General features: G+C 40.6%; 1 protein-coding gene across 4 annotated transcripts in view; it reads right to left on the minus strand.

Moving 5' to 3' along the window:
• CCDC25 (coiled-coil domain containing 25) overlaps window positions 1-26391 on the minus strand; it is a 40895-nt gene that overhangs the window by 4732 nt on the left and 9772 nt on the right. For 3 of the 4 annotated variants that reach the window (XM_003984829.6, XM_019828595.3, XM_011281542.4), the window contains 6 exons: window positions 25689-25728; window positions 20437-20488; window positions 15236-15311; window positions 11576-11679; window positions 10931-11133; window positions 3246-3291 (listed from right to left, as the gene is read on the minus strand). In XM_003984829.6, the coding sequence (XP_003984878.2) occupies window positions 3246-3291; window positions 10931-11133; window positions 11576-11679; window positions 15236-15311; window positions 20437-20488; window positions 25689-25728 (521 nt within the window). Of the gene's footprint in view, window positions 1-3245; window positions 3292-10930; window positions 11134-11575; window positions 11680-15235; window positions 15312-20436; window positions 20489-25688; window positions 25729-26391 lie in introns of those variants that run through there. The other variant, XM_045055601.1, reaches the window with a different exon arrangement.

Consider the following 26391-nt stretch of genomic DNA (forward strand, 5'->3'; position numbering starts at 1 on the left):
GTGGGGGAGGGGCAGAGAGAGAATCCCAAGCAGGCCCCATGCTGCCAGCGGCCAGCACAGAGCCCAACTTGGGGTTCAATCTCACAAATCATGAGATAATGACCTAAGCTAAAATCAAGAGTCAGATACTTAACCAACGAGCCACCCAGGCACCCCAATATGTTTTTCAATGTAGCAAAATAGGTATCCTGTCATCCACCTATAAAGTGATAAGCAAATAAAACTGAATTGAAAGTTAACTGTTTATTGGCACCAAATTTAGAAAGGCTAGGTAGAAATTACAGATTGAAAAGAATTATTCTAAATAGAACAAAAGCTCAAAATTAAAACCAACTTCAGAGTGGAAGACTAATATTTTTCCTGATAAATTTATATGAGCTTAATTAAAAATCAAGTCCTATGAGCGCCTGGCTGGTTCAGTCGGCTGAGCGTCTGACTCTTGATTTCAGCTCAGGTCATGATCCCAGAGTCGTGAGATCAAACTCAGCAATGGGCTCTGCACTGAGCATGGTTCTTGCTTAAGATTCTCTCTTCCTCTCTCCCTTTCCCTTTGCCCTCTTCCCAGCTCGTGCTCTCTCTCTCAAAAAAAGAAAAAAAAAAAAAATCAAGTCCTATCTTATATAAACACTAGGCTTTAACTGAAAATCAACTGAGTGTGCAGCCAAATTAGATCATAAAAGGTCTGTAATCCCCTCAACAGCAGAAAGTTACAAGGAGAATTAAAACCTATTCTTTTGAAGTCTGGGGGAAAGCTGTAAGAGTCCTTCCACTGCAAGAGAGAATAAAAATACCCAGTGCAAAAACTTCCTTGGAAATGTGAATCTGATTGAAACCTGGAACTCAGGGACAAAGGAACAAGCAACAGAGGGAAGGGGAAAGGTAGAAGAGTTCGTGATCCTTTGTTCTACAAATCTGACTTGCTAATCCTGGAACTTTTAACATCCGTCACTAGTCAGATCACATGTATGTGTGTGTGTATGGATATATGTGTGTATATTTGTTTGTGTGTATTAATTCCAGAACGCTCAAACTTTAAAAATCAACAATGATGGAAATGAAAATGCCTAATGTCGTACATAACATTATATAGGCACCAGATTTCTGCTGGCGTAGTCTCTAAATAACAGAACATTTTGATAAACAACAATAAGCACAAAACAAAGACATTAGATTTAGGGTATGTTAAAGACTTGTTTGACTATTAAGCTGTTTTAAGAGTTCCAAGAAATCTAAGAGTAGTTTCCAGAAGCGATTAAATACATCTCATCGTCATTAATCCTGATACTGTGTGGGAAAAGAGCAACTAAGGACTCTATCAGTAAGAAATAACAATGACTGGGGTGCCTGGGTGGCTCAGTTGGTTAAGTGTCCAACTCTTGATTTTGGCTCAGGTCCTGATCTCACGATTCTGAAATAGAGCCCCACATCGGGCTCCATGCTGGTGCATGAAGCCTGCTTAAGATTCTCTCTCCCTCTTCCTCCTTCCCTCCCCCGCTCATGCAGTATCTCGCTCTCTCAAAAAATAATAAAAAATAAAAAATAACAATGACCATTTATATTCATAGACTAAGGAAGAACTTTCATATATATGTCCTTGTTTAAATTTTAGTGCAGACCCATGAAGTAACAGGTCTCTTCCACTGCTGATGAAATCTCCCTCAGAGAGGTTACATCACCTCATTAGGCTTATCCAATTAGTAAATGACAGTTTAAGGCTCTAAACTTCAAATTCAAGGTTGTATTTAATTACATAATGCTACCCTGGAATGTTTCAGGATAAAGTACAAAGCTACATCTCTGACTCACAAAGAAGCCTCATAAATTTAGTTCTTCACAGAGACATGAATAAGAATATTGTTCTCATTTTTAGAAGGACATCCAGATATGAACAAGGTGTAAAGTCCTACTAACAATTCCAATTTATGAACTAAATATGGGGTTTGACTAGATGACTTTTAAGGGATCTTACATTCTATTAATTATTTCTAAGCATCTAAAGCAATACTGCTTAACAGTATTTTCTGTGATGATGGAAATGTTCTATTTCTGCACCATCCAATATGGTAACCACTAGCCATATGTGGCTAGTATGACTGAGGAACTGAGTTTTTAAATTAAATTAAATTTTAATTAAACTTAAATAGCCACACGTAATTAGTGCCTAGTATCCTACACAACACAGATCTAAAGCATATATAGTTGATCCTTGAAAAACATGGTTTTGAACCACACAGGTCCACTTTTACAGATCTTTTTCAATAAATACAGTACAGCACTGTAAATGTATAAACTTTTTCTTATGATTTTATATTCTTGTCTCTAGCTTCCTTTATTGTATGAATACAGTACATAATATGTATAACATAAGATATACGTTAATTGGGGCGCCTGGGTGGCTCAGTCAGTTAAGCATCCAACTCTTGATTTCGGCTCAGGTCACGAACTCTTGGTGTGTGAGCTCAAGCCCCGCATTGGGCTCTGCACTGACAGTGTGGAGCCTGCTTGGGATATTCTCTCTCTCTCTGCCCCTTCCTTGCTCACTCATGCTCCCTCTTTCTCTCTCTCAAAAATAAATAAACTAAAAAAAAACGGGAGCATGTGTTAAATTGACTGTTTATGTTACGGGTAAAGCTTGTGGTCAATAGTAGGCTACCAGCAGTTAAGTTCTGGGAGAGTCAAAAGTTATATGCAGATTTTCAACCGTGTAAGGGGTTGGGGTACCTAACCCCATATTGTTCAAGGGTCAACTGTATTTGTAAACTACACTATAAAATACGCAATATAGCAAATATATCCACCCAGTTTCAATCTTCTGCAGACTGTTAAGTGATAGCTAAATTGTGCTATCGCCAGTCACTGGAAAATAAATTCGGGGAAGATAGTACTCATGGACAAGAAGTCTCTGACATAGTTCTAAGAAAACAATTAGGTGCTGATTATAAGAAGATTCTTTCAGTACTGTAATATGGATCATCACTGCTTTTTATCTTAGGAAGTACTATCAGACCACACTTCACAACAACGTACAACAATCTCTTTCCATGAGGTGACCTACTTTAAAAACACATGAGCGAGTCCACAGGGAAGGAGGGGCGATGCCTCATAGAATCCACTTGAGTGTACGATGGTTACCAAATCATGTCAAGCCATCAGCAACACACGAGTCGGTATTGGCTAGTAACTCAATTATTAAAAACTCTTAATTATTTTAAGGCACAACATTAGAGCAAATAACTTGAACATACCTGATTTGAAGACATATTCTCAACTTTCATTAGCGACGAATAGCTCCTAGAAGAAGAAACACACATTTGCAATCAGGTTATCCAGCCAACAAGTATTTCATGAACATCTACCATGCATCCAGCACTGTTGAGGGTCTTTTTGGAAGAAAATATAATCACTGCCCTCAAGGAGAGTGCAACAGAAAAGAGGCAGAGATCTCTGAACAGTAAATAAGATGTGCCCAGTGCTTTATAGTTTACAAAGTGCTTCCTCAGACTCATGTCATCTCCACAATGACTGAGAGGTAGGTGGCATTATTCAGATGAGGAAATCCATCTACAGCCAAGAGCAGATCGGATTCCTAGTCGGGGCATACTGCCCAGGTCGCAGATGCTACAGGAATTCAAGCGGAAATGCATCAGCGTGGGCAGGGCTGCTGGGGCCCTCTCCTCAGATGAGGCAGAACCCAAAGGGAGCCTAATAAATATGTGGGATCAGTGAGGGAGGCAGACGCAGAGAATGGTAGGGGCAAAGACAAAGAGTTGGTGTTTATAATGACATTTCAAACCAATTCAAGTGGAGTCTGAAGGCCAAGTAGGGAATTAGGCTGGATGCGTAGGGCCCAATTATGTTGTCCTAATTGAGTGAGTTAACACAATGTGAACAGCAAGAAGCCACAATATAAGACAGGAGTAGAGAAGAGACATAAGAGATTCAACAAGCATTTAGTAAATATCCGTGATGTATAAAGCCCTATGCTAAGCCTGGATGGTGGATAGGACAGGAAGAAAACAGAAAATGATGAATAAGCCAAAGCCTTGCCCCCAAAGAGCTTACCAGGAAGGGAGATAAGGCCTATTCAAGCCATAGCTATACAAAAAGTTCAATTAAAAATACACAAAGAGACAAAGGAAAGTGAGACCACATAATACCAGTGTTTTAAAAAGGGTAATCTGTAGTAGACAGAAGAGAGGGAGAAGGGAAATAAAGGCAAGGAGATTAGTTAATAATAACAGTATTTACCATTTACCAAGTATTCTTTATTTGCTAGAATCTGCGTTATATGCTTCAAAAATTACTGCTAACCCCAACCACCTTATAAGGCAATTGATAGTACTATGCCTACTGAATACCCTATGATTTCACTCATGTAGAATTTAAGAAACAAAACAAATGAACATATGGAAAGGGGGTAAAAAAAAGAGAGAAGGAAACAAACCACGAGAGATGATTAAATATGGAGAACAAACTGAGGGTTGCTGGAGGGAGGTGGGTGAGGGATGGGCTAAATGGGTGATGGGTACTAAAGACGGCACTTGTGATGAACACTGGGCATTGTATTTAAGGGATGAATCACTAAATTCTACTCCTGAAACCCAAATTACACTACATGTTAACTGGAATTTAAAAATCTGAAATGAAAAAAAAAAAAAAAATGAACATACAGGAGGCAGAGTCAGGGAAGTTAAGGAAGCTGTCCAAAGTCTCCCTGCTAACCAACTAGTGGAGAAGCAGGCTTTTGCACCCACATCAGACTCCTGAGCTCACACTCTTGCCATCATGCTCCAGGCTGCTGCAACGTCCCCACCTGAGGACACGAGTCCATGCTGTTAGCAGCTGTCCTGGTAAGAAGGGATAAAGCTCAGAGAATCAAGGATGACATCAAGGTTTCTAGCTTGGGCAATTTGAAGAAAGTAACGCCACAGCTGAAAGATATCCAAGTAGATGTGAACTGTAGAAACTGAAAACTGAGAACTGGAGAGAAGAAATGTCACACTTAGAGACAACCATCTGGGAGATAACTGGAGACAGATCAGGTGAAGGATGTCAGACAAAGTGGTGTCTGGAAGAAATAAATAGGTGAGATCCATACACTACATGAAAGGCATGCTGAGAAAAGAGTGGGCAGGGCAGGAAATCTCAATCATGGCTGCACTGTTAAACCACCTGTGGACATTAAAATGACGATGAGTACTCACAAGCCAGGTTCCAGAACCAATGGGTCTGAGGGCCCCTCCTCTGAGCTCCATCCCACCCATCCAATGGCCTGACACTTTTTTGGGTACCTCAAAGGTATTTTCAGATTCATATGTCCCTGTGCAACTCATGGTCACCCCACTACCAAAAAGTTTCGTTCTTTTCCAGGACTCCCTAGCTCAAAGAACTGTATCACTATCCATTCCATTTCATAGACCAGAAACCCAGGAGCCATTCTTTTTCTCTGCCTCCCACACCCTCAATCTGAACTATCTTCAAATCTTGTGATTTTATCTACAAAGTTACTTCTCCCTGGTCCACTTCTCTCCACCTCCACATCACCACCCTATTTCAAGCTACCAACATCTGTCGTGTGGACGACTGCACGAGCTTGCTAGCTGGCCTCGCCACACCTACCTGGTTCCCTTCCCAATCTGGTCAGCAAAGCAAGATTTCCAAAACATAAACCTTTATCATACTTGGGTTCAAATTTCAACCTTCTAGGCTCCCAATTTTGAAAAATCTCTATCTCAGGTAGCCATAGTCCCTATCTTTTTCTTTTCTGATTTGTTACTCACTTACCCTCTGTTAGCTACATTTCTCCATTATTTATTTCTTCTGGCTTCAATATCCACATGGTGGAACCTGGTCTTGATGTTAATAGTGTTTGTCACACTACCACAAAGGCCAAAGAAGTGAACACAAGACTGAAATGGAGTAGGTAAGCTTTTACTTGGATGTGACAACAAGTTCAGCTATGGAGATGAAACCACACTGCTGGACACACTGAAGACAGCCATGGATACTCTTCCCTAGTATATGCCAATAAATGATGGGGTCTACTGGGAGACTCCCAGGTAACCTGCTTAAAGGTTTTCTCCAAATGCCTGCTCACTAAAACCAAAGGTAGACCGAGTAGAAGCTGTTGTTCTCCTTCTCTCACTCTCCAAGCCAAGGTCACTTCTAAGACTCCAACTACTTTGAAAACCTGTGTGGAGTCTCTCCTGTTATTTTCTCTTACTCTATGTATGGCTTATAAGGTAGCAGTCATGAAAAGAAAATAACATGTGAGGATTCCTCCCTACACCTAACTCTATGCAAAGAATCTCTAAACCAGAACCCCATTAGATCCTAGCCTGACAGGACATGTGTGAGCTACAAAAACTGTCTAAGGAGCTAACGAGTAAGGTGGTAAGTGAGAATTAACACACAAAGTCTAAGGAAGGCGAATTTTTACAAAATGGTTAACAGAGGGTGTTAATATACTACCCTCCCAACAACCCAAATATTTCTAAAACCTACCTGAGAGGATGGTCTTTATGAAGACTTATGTACATTACCAGATCATTACAATTTCTGCACACTGAGGACAAGGAGTAAAGGGCTCCATCTACAAGAACAAGATGGAGTTGTCCCCAGGGGCTACTGTTGTGCCTCTGAAAGGGAAGTCAGTGCCTTCTGTGTGGTAGGCTTTGCCTTGTTCACTGCTGAGCTGAAGGCTGATGGATAAGATCCTGCCTAGAGCTCAAAGAACTTGGGACAACGCAATGGCAATTTGATCCGCTTTTTTCCATTGCCATTCTTGTTCAAAAAGCTGAGAGGGTAAAGGAGACCAGAGTCTAAATAATGGTTTCAGAATTGGAAGGAAGCTGGAGATCTGTGGATGTGAGGCTGTTGAGTGTTTCTTCACTGAAACCATCTGGAAGCACTGGGGATAGCTTCCAAGATAAGAATAGCTTCCTGGCTTCTCTGTAGAATCCCCTGCAGATTCAAAAGTCAATTTCTTAAGCAATCAGAGCAACTAAAGTGGACATTCCCTACCAGATGTTCCAAATAAAAGAACCAACTGCTGGTGAAAATAATAAAATTTTTGCTGTCAGAAAGCCAAGAGAAAGACTTTGGAATGAGAGGCTTCTGTAGGCACAGCATTTGACCTCTCAGGTGGAAGAGTCAAAGACCAAAATTAAAGTGACGTACGAAGCCCTACGGATGTGAGAAAAGATTCTAAAACAGCTCAGAAGCGCGGAGCTCGCTGCTGGGATCTCGCCAAAGCTGCGGAACAAGGCACCCAGACGGCAGCGGTGAGCCTGCCAAGCCAACACGTGCTAGGTCACCGCGTCGGTCCCCAGCCCCGCAGCTCTGCCCCGAGTCCTGCTACCTTCAGCAGCTTGTGAAAGCAAGTCAGTTTTGTGGCGTCGGTTTCACAGAAATGAACACCAAAAAAGTGGGGTCTTTTGGTTTCCTGAGATCCGTGAAAGTGTATTAAAAAGAAAGCGGTAGAGACGAAGTAGAAAAACACGGAATATAAAAGTGATTTTTCCATCTATTCCACTTACATTTTCCTTTTGATATGTTACCAGAGTAATAAGAGGATAAAAATTTGTGTCTGAGAAAACAAATGGAAAAAATACAAGTGACTAGGGACAGCTTAGAAAATAGGACTGATTAGGAGCACCTGGGTGGCTCAGTTGGTTAAGCGTCGAACTCTTGATTTTGGCTCAGGTCATGATCCCATGGTTGGTGGGATCAAGCCCCACATCTGGCTCTGTGGGGATTCTCTCTCTTTCCCTCTCTCTCTCTGCCCCTCCCCTGCTCACATGTGTGCTCTCTCTCAAATAAATAAATCAACATTTTTAAAAAAAGAAAGAAAATGGGACTGATTAAATTTGCTCTTGAAGCAAAAATTTCATTCAATAACGAAAATTTTCCCCTTCAGCTTATTTAAATGTTTTGTGTTGTTGAAACAATAAAAGAAAATCTGATACGAACATTGTGTTTTAATTTAAACTAGTAAAATCAAACATACAAAATTCCCTAAATTTTACTAGCACACAGCTTAATTTGAAACAAAAATGTAATAATGTATTTTAAGATAAATTGCCGTAAGTTACTTGATTTATAGTAAAATTTTACTTTAATACTGAATAGACTGAACAAGGCAGAAAAGTGTGGTAATATTGTGTACGAACTTGAGAATCAGATTAGTTATGTGACTTTGGGTGAGTTACTTACCTGCTTTTTAGGTTCAGTTTGCCCTTCTAGAAAACACCAATAACAATATTTGACTTGCATGGCTATTGCTAGATTTAAATGAGATCACACAGCTAAACCCAGTACAGTGTTTGGAAGATGACAAGTGTCCAAAAATGTTAGCTATTCTTAAGTTTTTAAAAAAACTATTATTATTTTTTATTTTAGAGAGAATGTGTGTGTGCAAGCAGGGCAGAGAGAGAGAGAGAGATGGAGAGGGAGTGAGGGAGAGACAGGGAGAAAGAGGGAGAGGGAGAGGGAGAGGGAGAGGGAGAGGGAGAGGGAGAGGGAGAGGGAGAGGGAGAGGGAGAGGGAGAGGGAGAGGGAGAGAGAGAGGGAGAGGGAGAGGGAGAGGGAGAGGGAGAGGGAGAGGGAGAGAGAGAGGGAGAGGGGGAGAGAGAGAGGGAGGGAAGGAGAGAGGATCTTAAGCAGGCTCCACACTTAGCATGGAGCCAGACACAGGGCTTGATCCCACCACTCTGGAATCATGATCAGAGCTGAAACCAAGAATTGGACGCTCAAGTGACTGAGCCACCCAGGTGCCCCTCTTATTAAGTTTTCAAGTACATTAAGTGATATTATTATGCCTAACATATTAGGTTTCTAAACAAAATTGTTAGGTTTGTAAAGGGCACAAGAAGGCATGTTTTCAATCTTTCCTCCACTCCGCACTAAAAACAAAAATGAGTAAGCTACTCTCAATCCCACACTGCTCAAAATTACACACATTTTACTGCACTGATCAAGTTGATAATTTTTCTTTCACTCACAACACAAAGCAGACTCACAATCTAGGTCAAAAGAAATCTGTGCATTTGTTTATCTCATGTTAGCAGATTATAACTCAAGATAACACTTCTGGAGTTCTCCATTTGAATATTATATTTTAAATGAGGCCACTTATCCTGTTTTAGCAGAACCCCCAACAGGAATACATGCATGCAGATAACTAATACCAGTACTTGATCACAATACCTGCATTCTGACCCAACAATCTTTCTAATAATCCAGTGTATTCTATGGAAATCAAGTCAGCATGTGGCAAGACAGCTCATTTTGATCCTATGCCATTTCCAAAGGCACAGCAATACATCTTTCCCAATTTCTTTTTGTTACATTTACACAAATGATATCTATGGAAAAATGTGGGAAAATCTAGAAATTCTATAAGTAGAAGTTGCAGGACTAGATTCCTTCTTCGACAAAGAAAACCTAAGAGCCTCCTCAGGTATAGCACAACATACCCAGTGGTAGGGAGAATAATGATCCTACTCAAAGATGTCTACATCCCAATATCCAGAACCTGCAAATATGTAACTTCATCTGGCAAAAGGGACTTTGCAGATGTGGTTGGGTTAAGGATCTTATATTGGAGAGGTTGTGGATTGTCTGGGTGGGCCCAATGTCATCACCCTGGTCCTCAAAAGCAGAGAAGGTCGAAGAGGGGGCTGTGACTTTGGAAGGAGGGTGTAAGAGATGCCAGATTGCCAGTTTTGACGATGGAGGAAGGCGCCACAAGCCAAGGAATGTGGATGGCCTCTAGGAGCTAGAAGAGGAAACAGATTCTCCCCTAGAGTTCCAGGAAGGAACACAGCCCTGCTAACACCTTCCTTTTAGCCCAGTGAGAACCATGTTGGACTTCTAATGTATGGATAGGTGGAACTGTAAGATAATAAATCTATGTTGTTTGAAGACACTAAATTTGTGATAATGTGTTACAGTAGCCACAGAAAACTAATACAGTCAGTATTCTTATACACTAGTATTTCAGGACCCAAATTGTATTTTAACTATGATTTATCATTTTACTTATTTTTATTTAAAAATTTTTTTTTGATTTATCAACCACCAGCCTTTTTATTCATACTGTCATATATCTTTTTTTTCCCTATTTTTTTAATATGAAATTTATTGTCAAATTGGTTTCCATACAGCACCCAGTGCTCATCCCAATAGGTGCCCTCCTCAATGCCTATCACCCACCTCCCTCTCCCTCCCAGCACCCATCAACCCTCAGTTTATTCTCAGTTTTTAGGAGTCTCTTATGGTTTGGCTCCCTCCCTTTTTTTTTTTTTTCCTTCCTCTCCCCCTTGGTCTTATGTTTTCATTTCACTTATTTTTAAAAATTTTTATTTTTTTAAGTAGGTTCCATGCCCAACGTGAAGACTGAACTCACAATCCTAAGAGAGAGTCACACACTCTACTGACTGAGCCAGCCAGGCCCCCCTCCTGTTTACTATTTTAAAATGGAGTGTTTTGCGATAGGCCTCATGACATTAATTACTTCAAACTTTCAAAATATTAACAAAAACGGTTCTAAAAACAGATTTGAGGCACTGGTCTTTGGAGCTAAGACAACCTTATTCAAATATCATATGAATTGATGTTAATCCGTTAATATAGCATATTTTCTTCTCCTGAAGATGCTTACAAACCAAACTCTAAAGATAACCTATGATAGTTTATCTAAGAATAAAACCAGCTACTTTATTTCACATGCTCTCATATCCTGCCCCTATAAAAGCATGTCATTTGACCAACGCATCCGCATAACTACCTTTTTCTAAGCTGTTTAAGGCCCTGAGCTTGTCCTATGTCCCTCTCTCCACCAGTATATACTTCCTTCAGGTTGGTCCCTGGTGAAAATCAGCAGTGAGGAATCTCCAAGGTCAACACCAATATCGTAGCTCAGACATACCTAAGTTCGTCCATTTCTCGCTTCTTCTTCATCTCTTCCTTCTCTCGCCTTTTCATTTCCTGAATTTGGGCTTTTTTCTCATTCCTCTCTTCTCGGTCTCTGCATTCCTTCTCTGCCGCTAGATCTGGAAACCGCTCCATTCTGGTCTTTTCTAATCGGTTCAGGATCTCATTCACTTTCTTCTCCACTGTCACAATTTTCACCTTTGAGAAAGGGGGGAACAAAACTGAAATCTTTTTTTTTTTTTAATTTTTATTTTTTTTAACATTTATTCATTTTTTTGAGAGAGGAGACAGAGGGTGAGCGGGGGACGGGCAGAGAGAGAGGGAGTCAGATTCTGAAGCAGGCTCCAGGCTCTGAGCTGTCATCACAGAATCCAACATGGGGCTTGAACCCATGAACTGCAATATTGTGACCTGAGTCAAAGTCGGATACTTAACTGATGGAGCCACCCAGGCACCCCCAAAACTGAAATCTTAATCATACGTTTTCCCCTCCAGAACAAAGGAGTCGCTGTCTAGGGGCTGAGCAATGCAGCTGAGAGGGACTTAGAAAACATACATCATGCTGAGCCTTTGACAATGAAAGTGTTAGACAGAAGACCAGGACTCCACTCCATGTCCTCTGGTGGCAAACAATACTTACATCCTTCTGCCTGTGAAAGCCTATCTGTCCCACATCCATGTCAGCTGTTTTCTTCAGGTTAGACCATGGTGTATACACCACATTCACATTGTTCATCTTGCAGCCTGCCAAGAGAGACTGTCTTCAACATGCGGGCAGGACACTAAGCAATTTGCCCTCACCCACTGGCAAATTACCAAAATCCAACAGAGGAAAAGGCTTTGCATAAATAGCCATCGAGTGATTCAAACCACAGAATGCTTTTTTTTTTTTTAAACCCATCCACAAATGGCAAATGGCAAAGGTGAACAACACAATTCAAGCAAAAGTATTAGGAAGGAAAGCAGGGACTTCTGAGACTCCCTAATATCGGATGCAAAGTTTATGATATGCATTTTTTTTTTTTTTTTTTTTTTTTTTTACAGCGAAAAGGATCGAATAGGTTTCCTCAAAGGAGTCCTTGATCCAATAAAGGCTAAACAGCAAGATAAAGCAAAAGGCTAAGGTCTGGGATTTAAGGGACCTGCACCACCATGATCAGCTATGTCACTCAGGGAAAGTCCCCACAGCTCCCAGAATCCCATGTGAAACATGAGGAAACTGGACTGGTTCAGTAGAGGTGTTTTTTGTTTTGTTTTTTTTAATTTCTTTTAGCAGTGGCAACTCTGTTACCAAAGAAAACATATCAAAGTAATAAAAGCACAGATGCTTTGGAAGAGTGCAATGCATGCACTCGTGCTCAAGTGGAAGAATCAGACCAACCCAAATCACAAGATAGTCTACAACCGGTCTCCACTCAAGGTGTCAATGTCTTGAAAGACAAAGTAGTGCCTTTAGATAAAAAGAGACTAGACACATGGTGAGGAACTATAACACATAATCCTGCATCAGAAAAAAAAAAAAAAATGCTATAAAGGGACCATGGTGGGAGAACTGGAAAAACTTACATGTGGGCTGTGTATCAAATAACAGTATTCTATCCATGTTAAATTTCCTGAAATTTGATCAGTAATACAGTCACTTAAAACAATGTCATTGCTCTTAGGACACGCTGAAGGGTTATAAGATCTATAATTTTCCTCCAAATGGTTCAGCTAAAAAAAAAAAAAAAGAAAGAAACCACAAACCTAATAATTAGAGCATTATAGAGAGAAAGCAAATACAGAAAAATTGTTGAATCTAACTACAGGGTATACAAGAGTTATATTTTTCTTGTAACTTTCCTGTAGGTTTGAAATTTTTTTTTCAAAATTAAGATTTAAAAAAATCTCGATGTGCATGGTGCTAGGGGAGATCCAATATGGATCAGACAATGGGTCTTGCCTTCCAAAACTGAAGGAAGGCAGATAAGTACATAAATAACTATGATGAAAAACAGAAGTTATCAAATGATATTGGAAAGGTATAGGTAGAATGCTGAAGTAGCTCAGAAAGGGCAGTGGTCACCCACACTGGAAGAAAGGAAAGGCTGCACGGGAGAGGTTAATACAGTCTAGTGGTTAAGACAGAAGACTTCAAAGACACTGTCTGACTTCAATGCAGCTACTGCCACACTTCAGAGCTCTGAGACCTTGGGCAGGTTCCTTAATTCCCTGAAGCTCAGCTCCCTCATCTACAGATGAAAATAATATGCATAACTCAGTAGGGTTGATAAATGAATTAATTTGTAATGTTCTTAGCACAGTGCCAGACATGTAATTAACATTCAACGGTAACTCTACTACCATTACTACAACTACTGGGTGGACCTTGAACCTTAGTTTGGCGCTAGACATGGGATGATTGACAAGGAAGACAAAACTGAGGGCAAAGGAGACAACATAAGCAAAGGCATAAGGTAGGAAAACAGCAAATACGTGCTTTGGCTGGAGTGTGAAATAATTTGAAGGGAAACAAAGCCTGCCGTCAGATCAGAGATGCTTCACTTCCAGCTTAACAAGTCTGGACTCAATTGTACAGATAAGGCGAGGCGTGTCACAGGGAGTGTCGAAGCTTTTAGAAAGTTTAATCTAGCAAAAGATTCTAAAATGAATAAACTGGCTGACTAGATTCTATGATGACAAACAAGATTAACCCAACGCCCTCGGTTCTGAGGTCAAGCAGGGGGGAAAATATTTCAACTGCACCGCAACGGGAATGGAGTGTCCCTAGCAAACCCCGCAGGAGAACCCCTTCTTCACTCCTTGGCATCCTCTGCTGGGGACTCGAGTGAAGTTCCTGGGCTTGGCTCCTTATTTTGCTAAGTGAGCTCTCACTGTGGAAGGCCAAAGAGCAGAGCGAAGTAAGGCAGTATTCTCTTCTGTTTTCTCTAGAACTGGTAAACTATAAAGAGATTACGAAGCAAGAGACTGGGCCCAGAATAAAGAGTCCAAAGATCCTTTAATAAAGTTACATCTGCTAGCCAGGGGCATGGAAAGGGGACAAGAACATGTGAAAGAGGTTGCAACACACAGAGAATAATGATTGTTTTAACTTTATTATTTTTACTTTAATAAAAGAAGCTCTTAACTGGAAATCTTAAGAAACCCTGTCCCACTCATAAAAATGGAATGTCCTAAAACTAACTGCAACTTAATGATTTACGGGGCTGAAAGTCAGTGGCTCTACAAGACCAGCCTTCTACTTTCTTTGGCTAGGTATCTGACCCATTAAAACTGCCCAAGTTAGATTTAGGAAACGCAGTCTAAGCGATGGAGAAGGGGTACACGGGTCAGCTCCTGTCCTGTAATCACCGACCCCTGGTACCTGCTCTCAGTCTGCCCTGTGCACTTATCCTCCACCCAAACCAGATTTCTTTCCAACCCTCTGGATCACCTCTGACCCTCACATCAAACCAAACTGACCTCTACTCTACCTAGGTCTATGTCCTACACACCAAAATCCAACCTCCTAACTAGCTTAATCATTCTTAGCAGCATACCATCTCCTTCCTGGCTCCCCTTTTTAACTCTCATTTCCTCCCCAAAAGTTGTCCTTCTTGACCTACTGACAGATTAAATCTACTACTGACAGTAGAAACAAAGAAGCACCAAGCCCAGAATTTCAGGCCTTACCTAAAACACTTAGAGCAATTGTTCTCAACCCTCTCTGCACATTATAATCTCCCGGAGAGCACTGTAAAAATATGGATACTCCTGGATCACCCCAGACCAACCAAGTAAGATTCTTTGGGAGATAAAAAGATCAACAGACTCGATACCTTCACAATTCGCAGGGAGAAAGAAGTACTTAGGAGGAGAAGGAGAGAAACAAAAAGTAGGAAACAGGGATGTAGAGACTTGAGCTCTAGAATCTAAGGACAAATGACAGAAATAAAGACATCACACAACATTAAAAATAAAACCACGAGACACATCTCTTGCTTAGCCATTAACCTCATTTCTGAAAGCCTTTCTACATAACCTCAAGGGTAGGCAGATCTAGACAACTTTCTAGTCAAAGGAAGGAAGACAGGGTAGAAAGAGCCAAGAAAGGGCCACCGTCATTAGAGGGGTGGGGAGATGGGTTTTTAGTTCTCTGATAGGTAGCAGAACTGCCACTTGAAAGGACAAAACAGGGGAAAGGCATACTACATATTATTCCTTTGACTCCAGCCAAAGTCCCCAACATATTCTCTGAAAGTATTCTACTTCAGACACAGAAATCGGTGTTAATTCTGAAAACACCTCTAGGAAAACTGACCTTGAATGCTATTGGCCTTCACAAGATGGGCACAGTCCATCAAGACTTCCTTTGGGATGTCTTCTATCTTTTCCCCCTGAAACAAAAATAAACCAGATGGTCGACTACTTTGTAACTGATCGATACTGGAGCACTTACAGGGTTTTAGTGCCTTACGAAGCACAATTTTATTAAAAGCAGAGACTCTTCACTATATTTCAGAACACTGAAAAATGAAGTCTATTATGGGAATGTTTGAGAGAAGGCAGTACAAGTAATACAGAAAATACTAACACTTAAGAAGTGAGGAAAAAGGGTATTGAAAACCCCCCACCACAATATTAACTATAATTATGCCTGAGTAACTTTCCCCTCTTTCTTGTTACTTTCTTCTCTTCATTCTTACTTCTAGAAACCGTGTAGGGAAATGGTGCCCTATTTTTGATAAGTGGAAGTCTTCTTTGCTGAGGTCCTTACGACCCTGCTCACAAAGAGACACCTCATAGTTTTGGCTGTCAAACATCTGGTAGGTCATCTATCAGCCTTAATTAGAAACTCAGCTCTTAGTGTGTTAGATACAACTATCCACCCTAAGGGAAAAATAATATTGACTCATTTTCTGTACAGATAATGTAACAAAGTCAAAGCTGAATAAGCAAAGCCATCCCAAAACAACAAAAATACTTCAGAGGCAAGAGCAATGGAATCACCTCAGTACTGGCTCCAACCAGGCATAGGATTAAAGAAGCACTTCTGTATGGGAACGAAATGTTCTTCCTACTAAATACTTGAGATTAATTTATACCGTCATGTTTCTAAATTTGTTTTTGTTTGAAAATGGGGATCTCTCAAATACATAAATTGTGACCAAAAAATAAGTGATTTAAGTTTGCCATTACTTTAATGACCTATCTCAGGCTGTGCAATTCTCTGACCACTAAAATAAAGGATTCTGAATTTCACATCTTGATAACACAATGTCATTATTAAGAATATCAAACATTACACCAGGTTATAATATGATGCCTTCAGGGACTTCTAAAATACACAGAAGCAGACTGAGCCTACACTAAATAAATCAAAATGAGTAATTAAAAAACAAAACAGCTACCATGTTTTAAGTACCCACGTGCCAGGCACTAAGTAAATAGCCATGTGAAATAGTTTACCTTCACTTTAGCAATGAAGAAATGAAGCTTAGCAAGGTTAAGTAACTGGGTCAAAGTCCCCTAAATCTAGTAAGTGACAGGACAGAGGTGAGACATGAACCCAGGGCTAAAGCCATGTTGTAGCAACTGAGCCCAGAGTAGGGTGCTTAAGAAATTCTCGTGGAAACGTACTTTCTTGGTCCTTGATGTCAGGCTACATCCTGATAGCCCTTCTTAATACCTGTGTCTGTCAGTATTCCTAAAGCAACCTCATCTTCCTGTTTTGCTACTTCTAATATAATATGAGCAGACTTGAAAAAAAAATCACTCAGCTTAGCATTATGACTAAAGTCAGAGTAAACTCTGTGGAGAGTGTGAGGTGCCCTCAATATGTAAATGTCAGAATGTAACTGTGGGCTTTGTGCCATCCATGGTAATGAGATTAGAGACTCTTCTATGGGTTTTCAAAAACCAAAGCAGCCTAGGAAAGAACACTGCTGAATATCTGAGATCTTCAAGGTCTGGATTGAATTCGACAACAAAATTAACACATACGATGCTTAGCATGTGCCAGGCATTATCCTAACTGCCTCACTCATGCTAGCTCACTTAATCCTCAGTAACATAGGTACCGATTGCTCCCTTTTACAGATGAGAAAACGGGCACAGCTAGGTAACTTGCTCAAAGTCACACAGCCAGTAAGCAGCAGAGCCAGGATTCAAATCCAGCAGTCTGGATCCTGAACCACTCTAGTTTTATTTCATCACTAACACGTACTTGGTACCTATTAAGTACAAAAGGCTATGCCGTTTACTATACAGATCAACCATGTAAATGGTCCCTAAAAAGCATTTATTTTTACTGAGCACATTATGTGCTTCCAAAAGAAAGTGAAATTAAATTTCTTTTCACACAAGGAGAAACTGGTGGTAATGTCAACTTGGGACTACTGCTATTACTTCCATTTTCTGACACAGAGTCTAAAGGAAAAAAGTTTAATCTGAACCAAGAGGAAACTTGGTAATACCATACTTTATTTCCTCTAAACTTAAAGTAGTTCCAAAATGGCAAGAAGTTGCCAAGGAGAATCCAGAGTTTTGTTCCAGCACAGAGTTCACAATCTTCCTCTTTTCCTTTACAACACAGTTCTCAAAAATATCAACGGTATAAATAAAGATGGGGCACAATGTTTAACCTTGCTAGTAAATTAAGAAGTGAATATTATAACCATAATGAAATAGCATCTTGCATTTATTGAAAAATTGTCAAAAGGTTGCCATATTTTTTAAGTTATAAAATCCCAGGAAGGTCTGGAAAACCTGTATATATCAGGTAGCATTTTAAGCTAGCGCAATATTTTTAGAGGGCAATCTGGTCTTTGAAACATCTCCCAAATGCTTCTATCTTCTGGCTCAGTGATTCTACTTCTGAAAAAAAATTTTTTTTAATGTTTTTATTTTTGAGACAGAGAGAGACAGAGCATGAGCAGGGGAGGGGCAGAGAGAGAGGGAGACACAGAATCCAAAGCAGGCTCCAGGCTCTGAGCTGTCAGCACACAGCCTGACGCAGGGCTCGAACTCACAGACTGTGAGATCATGACCTGAGCTGAAGTCGGATGCTTAACCGACTGAGCCACCCAGGCACCCCGAGAATTATTGTAAAAAAACCCAATTCAAAAAGAAAAACAGAAAGTGGTTCATAAAAAAAACTTCGCGTTGGGGATTCATGATGCTGAAAACTATAAACAACTTATATTCTGACAGGGGAGCCAGGTAACTGTGGCATATCAACTCAAAGCAGCCAGTCAAAACAATAAATATGAAAATAATACAGTAACATGAAAAAGTTTTCAAAACTGTCACATGAAAGAGTAATACAATCAACTAGGGGAATTAAAAATTGTTGTAATAATACAATCAACAGGATGGAATATAAATGGAGACAAAAGAATTGGGAGTGCATGGCATGACATCACTGAAAGGCATGGGGTAAAAAAAAAAAGCAGCTTACAAATAACTTTGGAAAACAGCATTTCAACTGGAAACTGTAAGGCAAAAAGACAAAAATAATTGCACACAAACAGCATACTTTAGTTGATAAAGTTGTTTCGTATGGGGATAAAGCTGAACACATCTGAAACCATTTCCACATATAGTGGGAGTCAAAAAGCAAATAGATGGTAGATGGTGAGAACCAGGCTTCTCACAGTGAGAAGGAATTAATAGAGAAGCAAAGAGAAAAGACTACAATGGCCTCTATAATAACAGATTCATCACAGACATCAGTTTGAGCTCATGCTTAACATAGATACAGATAGACAGAGAAACAATCTAACACATGAAATTACTAACGTGGGTTAATATACATGCATGTACTTCCTAGCTCTTTCTGCTGAGAGGGCTTAGAAGCAATGACACTCTAGGAGCAGTGAGCACACCAAGTCCAGATCTTGGCTCCTAAATACAATTCCCCAGTGAAAGGAATCAGGGTTCCTTGGAGAAAGGCCCGATTCTAGGACTGGGGCAGGGAAAATACAAGAAGAGCCCACACCATCTTAGAGTGTCAGAAAGGAAGTGCTCAAAAACCAAAAGGACGGGAGCATATCAAAGCAACACAGGAGCCAAGCTGAAAGAGCTCCAACCAAAGCTGGAACAACTTCAGCAACCAAATAACATAGAACCGATTATAACCCGAAGTATAAAATAAATGTATGGGTCCATACTGATACACGTAAACTGCTGTATTAAATATGTAGGGGAGAAGAGATAGAATCTTCCTTCTAAGTTTATGTAGATACTCCCCACTCCAAGAAGTGAAGCTTAATTCCATCCCCTCCCCTGTGAGTACGGGTGGGACTCGGTGATCTGTGTCCAAACAACAGAGTATGGGAGAGGGGAGGAAACCTGGCAAACACTGGCCTGGCCAGGAGATGAAGGTTAGCATCACTGGTGATAAATTCTACTAATGCACGTGCCCCTGACATAATGTGATGAGGAGGGCACTCCACTCCTGTGCTATTCTTCCTCCAAAACCCGTAACTCCAGTCATGAGAAAAACATTGGATAAACTCAAATTGAGGGGCCTTCTGTAAAAAAACCTGACCAGTACTTCTCAAATTGCCATGCTCATGAAAAACAGAGAAAAATCTCACACTTTCAGAGCGTGAACTGTCACAGACCAGAGACTAGGCACACGTGACAACTAAACACAACATGGGACACTAGACTGGATCCTGAAACAGAAAAAGGACATTAACGGAAAAACTGGTGAAATCAAAATAGAGCCCGGAGCTTAGTGAACAGTAACATACCAATGTTGCTTCTTGGTTCTGACAAATCTGCCATGGTCATGTTAAGACGTTAACAATGGGGGAAGCCAGGCATGGGGTATATGGGAACCCCATGTAGTATAGACTATTTCTGCAACTTCTCTGTAAATCTAAAAGCATTCCAAAATAGGACATTTAAAAAAAAAAAAAAAAGGCAATACACATACCAAGTACGTATACCCTATGATTCAACTGTATAAAACATACGAATGTTAAGGCATTAGAAATAATAGTGGTCTTATGTTACTAGGAAACATTGCATCTTTTTCCTTTACTATTATAATGCTGTGTTAAAAGTCCCAAAGAAGCCCCCTGATAACTGGGAACATCTATCCTTGGTGAGGCAGGACAATCACATGAGTGTGAGTAAAAGGAACCACATGTGATCTCCACTGGAGAAGACAGAAGGTCCAGAACTGTCAACTGAAATGAAAGGGAGAGAGAGCAGAGGTGACGAACAACACACCTAAAGTTGCAGGATAATTAGGGCAGTGGTTCTAGCTAAGGTACGTACACTATGTCCCCTTTCAAGTTTCAAAGTCACCAGAATTTCCCTTAGTCATTTTCTGGGTCAGGGGTAGGACAGCTCTTCATTTGCTACCTTTTTTTATCTTTTGCACATATTTATTATTTTAAGCAATTTAACTGCCAAAAAAAAAAAAAAAAAAAAAAAAAAAGGACAGAGGACAAGAGAGGATGCTCATCACTAAAGAAAAAGCATGAGTCCATGTTTAAATCCAGTTACCTTATGTAATCGAAGGTATACATGAGCCGAAGAGAGTTTGTCCACGTGAAACCTACAAAGAATGAAAACTACTTTTAGCAAGAGGTACAAGACAACCATCTCCTCAGGCCCCTTGCATTTAAAGCATTCCAATCCAAAAAGTATTAACTCAGTGCTTACCACATGTCAAGCACCATGGGTAGTAAAAACACGATCACTGCCTCCAAAGGGCTCACTGTCAACTGGGAGAGGTAAGGTAAACAGGGCAAGTTCTGCAGCTGCATGAGACTAAGTGCCAAGCTGAATACTAGAGACAATAAATGGAAATGCCTTGGAAAGGGCAATTTTGTTTCAAGTGAGAAAGAGCTATCAGTGATCACAAACTTCACTGATGAACTGAGACTCAGAGGGTATCTGACTAAAACACAGGTTGTAGAGAAAACACAGGGAAAGGAATTTCAAGTGAGGAGAGAAGGGAATGAAAGAAGTCATCAAGATCCATGGTGATGCAAGCCTGGGAGACCGGCAGGACTATAGAGGAAAATACTTTACAGGTGGAGAAGGCACCAGTTTGGGAAAAAAGATGAGAGGAATGGTTTGGGACGTCCTAAGTTCAAAAACAATCCAAAGAGAAGTACAGAGTTGGACGAGCCATAAAATGGGTCAGACCAACAATTCATCCCTCCTTGTATCTGACAATGGCACTAATATGTTTTCTGGGAAAGCACGGGGATTGCCCTTTATGATACAGTCCTAAAAAAATCCCAATGTCCTAAATTTACCTTTCATTAAGCCTCTATCATCCACCAATTGAAAGAAATCTTTCTAAACTTAATTCCTTTTACACCCTAGTCTAACATTTGGAGATATTTACCAAATAAAGTTGACATTCCCTCTTTCCAGCTTCCAGAGATGCCCCAGAATTGTCACAACAAACAACGGTAATGATGGTCACTTTGGGATTCTGATAACATTAGTCATCTCTTCCTTACTCCTCACCTTTCCAGACTGAAGAGTGCTCAGTAAAACCCTAAGGAGGCACCACTACACCCCATTATATATTTCTCTAGACATTTTCTTAGCATTAATGTGTTTTTAGAAGTGAAAATGGTCACACACTCATGCCTACTGTAAGACGTGTACAGGGGCGCCTGGGTGGCGCAGTCGGTTAAGCGTCCGACTTCAGCCAGGTCACGATCTCGCGGTCCGGGAGTTCGAGCCCCGCATCGGGCTCTGGGCTGATGGCTCAGAGCCTGGAGCCTGTTTCCCATTCTGTGTCTCCCTCTCTCTCTGCCCCTCCCCTGTTCACCCTCTGTCTCTCTCTGTCCCAAAAATAAATAAAAAAATGTTGAAAAAAAAAATTAAAAAGAAAAAAAAAAAAGACATGTACAGCATGATTCTATACAAATGTTAAGATTATGGTGTTTCTGGGGCGCCTGGGTGGCTCAGTCGGTTAAGCATCCGACTTCGGCTCAGGTCATGATCTTGCGGTTCGTGAGTTCAAGCCCCACGTCAGGCTCTGTGCTGATGGCTCAGAGCCTGGAGCCTGTTTCGGGTTCTGTGTCTCCCTCTCTCTCTGACCCTCCCCCGTTCATGCTCTGTCTCTCTCTGTCTCAAAAATAAATAAACGTTAAAAAAAAAAAATATTATGCTGTTTCTAATGCCCTCTTAAGGAAGTTAAGCATTTTGCTAGTCACCATGGATAGAGAAAAATACTACACATTTTTGGCAGTCTGTGATACCTCTAGGTTTTTTTTGTTGTATTTTTTTTTTTTTAACATGTATTCGTTTTAGAGAGACAGAGTGTGAGCAGGGGAGGGACAGAGAGGAAGACACAGAATCCAAAGCAGGCTCCAGGCTCTGAGCTGCCAGCACAAAGCCCAATGTGGGGCTCAAACTCACAGACCGTGAGATCATGACCTGAGCTGGAGTCCCATGTTTAACAGACTGAGCCACCCAGGCGCCCCCTCTAGGTTTTATTATTATCCATTACTGGTAACCAGAATTGGACATTGATTTATTTTTCTCATATAAAATTTATATTCCCTATAAGAGATTCCTACTGACTACCGTCTTTAGCTTGGCCTTTTCCACTGAAAAAAAATGTGTTTTTGCAAATCCAGAAATTATGTATCTAATTATCCTCTTTCAGGATCTTAGGAAGCAAGTTCAGTTGAAAAGTAACTTGCCCCATTCTGACTTGTCTTAAGCTAATTCTCTATTTATAACAACTCTTTCCTACATACCCATAGTAAATCAATTGTATCCTGATTTTTCTTAAAGGTCTGACATGGAATTTTGTCCAAAGAAATACATAAATAATTCAATGTGTATCTGATGGAGTCATACATAAGTAATCGAAATCCTAAAACACACACGGGAATATCACTGCTGATGCACAGAGCAACTCCAGGCTGGGAGGTATATTGCTACAAGGGCAGGGGGAATGTGTGGAAGTGTGGGGCTTTGGTTGCACTGTAAATCAAAAAAGCCAGCTCTCTAAACAAACTATCTTGGGAAGGTTCCTTAAAAAAAATCTTTCCAAACCTCCCAAAATGTTTACTCTGAAAAGTTTAAATTATGCGCAGTATCGTTCCCTAGTTCCTTCTGGTCCTTGTTATCGTCCTCTCCCTACTTAATCACTATTTTCTTTACTGAATGCAGAGACTAAAAAGTTCAGTAAATGAGCACCAATGACCTGGGGATGCGGACACAGGGCCTCAGAAGCTGGGCCATTGAACTCCTGAAAGTGGGGTCCCTGGAGATACTATTCTTTGGGGGTTTGGAGGCAGTAAACACACACTATTTCTATCTTCTTTTGCTTAAAGATAAATTCAGTTCCATTCTCATTTAGTCCTGGGAAAATCCTTTCCTTAAAGGTGTTTTCTGGTATAAACTCAGATGCTGATATCCAAGCAGGTGAAATTCTAAGGTTTACCTCAGAGTGAACCAGGCTGAAATGTGCCCTGGGGAATATCGATCAACTGAATCATTCTTAGCATGCCCAGGAATGTTTCCAGGATTGACACAACAGTCTTGAAATTTAGGGCTGGCTATTCTACCTCACAGCAGACCTCGAATAGCTTCTCAAAGTAAAAGTCAATCACTTCCAGCAAGAGTCATGAATTTCAGGGTGTCAAAATGGGTATCTGTAGACACCAGTTTGGTTAAGTAGCATTCCAGGAGATAGTCAACCATAACGAAATCAAAAACCCAACTGAGAATACACAGGGCGTAGGCTGTAAATTGGAAATTTCTCTTCCACTTACTTAAGTTAAAAAAAAAAAAAATCAGGTAAAAGGCTGTGGCAAATTGACTTTTGTGGTACATCTGGATATGTAACCTTTTCCATGCAGGTGTTTATGCTTCAAACCTGACATGTTAAAACTTCACAGCAGATAACTACATAACAGATGCAGCCACGTAACAGATGCAGTAGCTCTAATCTCCCTTGACAGGATCTGGAGATCTCTGGGTTTTAAGAACAACTGGAATAATCCAGCCTGGTGACAGGTGCTCAAAATGGAGACACCAGAATGCAGTTACTGTGAAGAAATGTCCAGCAGAGATCATTTCTACACAGGCAAAGAGTTAGTTAATTAGGAAGTCAACAAATATTTTTTGAACACGTACCAGGTGCCAGGTCCTATGCTAGGTAACGGGATGTGGGACTGAACAAAACAAGTGATCGCTGTCCTCGTGAGGCTTATGGTCTAGGGTTCTAGGAAGGGAAGCAGCACTCAATCCAGAAGCCCTCAGCAGTGCAAACTGAACACCTGAAGTGAAGGGGGTACCAAGCGGTGTCTCCCTTGATGACACTTGTTACCTGAGCTCAGCAGATGGGCCTGTGCTGGGACAGGGGGCAGATAAAAAAAAAGACTTTAAAATTCCTCAGGCTTGTCATGCCTCTTGGTTCCTGGAGTGTGGATGTTAGAGATGGCAGACAGGAAAGCATTTCCTGCTTTTTAAGTTAGTCTCTGTGTAATAGTTTTCCTAATAAATGTCCAATGCTGTCCACTTCATTGAAAATCAAGCAACTCTCCTAAAAAGTGACAACCTAAACTCTGTCTCTGTAGGGAATTAAATGAAGGATTCGGGCCCACACTTGGAGAAAAGAGGTCCGGAGAGAGTTGCAGCAATGGCCTGAGGAAGGAAGGAAGTCACCCTCAGACAAAGAGCAGTAGCCTAAGGGAAGAACAAAATTGGTGATTCAGAACTAGAGCCGGCTGGGGGGCCAGCAACAACCACAGCAGATCTGTTCAGTTTCTTTTAGCCTTAGTGTCCTCATCTGAAAAATGGGCACAGTACTAATAATTATTTTACAGGGCACTGTGAAATTGAGTATATCAATAAGGTAAACACCTGCCAATACTTTGCATCTAGTTAGGTATTCAATAACTAATGACAGTGTTCATTATTACTATCATTAAAGCAAACAGGATCCATGTGCTTATCTTCAGGGACAGCATTTGGTAGAGGGGTGTTTGTGGAGTTGTGGAGACCAAACCCCACTCTAGGTGTAGAATTAGGCACCAGGACTCAGCAAACTGAGTCCGAGAGTGTTACATCAAAGTAACGGGAGTCCAGGTCCTCCTAAAAGGTTCCAGGTCTGAGTGGTAGAAACTCCCACGTGGCATTCTAAGGCAGTTAGAAAAAGAAAAGAATAAAACTAAAGTGAGTTTTTGGTTTGTTCTGTCATTGCTTTTTGGGCTGGGTTTTGTGAGGAGCAAATTAAATTATCTCAGAAGGCAAAAAAAAGCATGATTATTATTTTTTAAATTTCCAGAAAATATTTTAGAAAGAGGGGGTAGAGCCTGGATCGAGACAGGGCTAATCTCATGAGGGAATTGAGAAGACAAAGGGAACCCAGCCTGTGTTTTCTATAAAGCTGGACCTGGTCAGATGCCCTATCTATTCCATCCACATGGAAGCTTCTATTTCCCTCACCACTTCTTGTGAAGCCTTCATCCATCTCCTCGAGAAGAGTGGTCTGAGCACGTGAGTGTGGCAGTCTCACGAAACCACTCTGAGAAGACACATCATGAGGTAAAAGAAAGCTTCTGAGGTCCGGCCTCCAACCTCAGGGTTGCTGAGACATCATCCCCAGTTGACACGGCGATTAGAAATGAAGGGAGCTGGCAGTCAGCTACTTACCACCGAACATGAACAAAACACAAAGTAGGAGTTTCAGTTTTCATCATAAAAGTGAGGTGGTTGGCCAAATCCGAGAAAGTATATAATGCATAGAAAGCAGAATCGAAATTGTTACTTACCAAATATCTTCAGGCCAGCCATACTTTATTAGATCTTCGTCTAGGGTGAGAAACAAGAAAACAAAGAAAAGGTTAAAAAAAAAAAACCTGTCAAATGAAAATATGCCAGAGTTTATACCAATCCTTCCCACAACTGTTTCTCTCCCTTAATGGAGAAAAGAGTAGTTGAGAGAGGCTTTGATGCCTGAAAATAGAGAAAAAAAAATTTGTAAAAATAGCTTTTAGAGTTGTCATAATTGATATAATTTTTATAATACTTAAAAGAAAGTTCAAGATATTTCTAATTTTTTAAATTGTATTTATTTATTTTAGGGGGGAGGAGCAGAGAGGGAGAGAGAGAGTGCCAAGCAGGCTCTGCAGTGTCAGCATGGAGCCTGATGTGGGGCTCAATCTCACAAGCTGTGAGATCATGACCTGAGCCTAAAACCAAGAGTCAGACACTTAACCGACTGAGCCAGCCAGGCACCCCCAAAGATATATCTATTAAAAGTTAGTTAAACTTCAAATTAGAGCAGCTGAGAGGTTAGATGAGGTCTTGGGAAATTGATTCACTGTAATAAACTTATTTGTCAAAATGGTTTTGTTCATCAGTGAACTGTGTTTTACTTCTTAAAAGAGACCTCTTAATTATAAAATAGTAGAAAATTAGAAAATAAAACCACCACCAGAAGTATAAAAAAGGAAATAGAAATCACCTAAAATT

Source organism: Felis catus, chromosome B1 (genome assembly GCF_018350175.1).
Source record: "Felis catus isolate Fca126 chromosome B1, F.catus_Fca126_mat1.0, whole genome shotgun sequence".
Classification (NCBI taxonomy): domain Eukaryota; kingdom Metazoa; phylum Chordata; class Mammalia; order Carnivora; family Felidae; genus Felis; species Felis catus.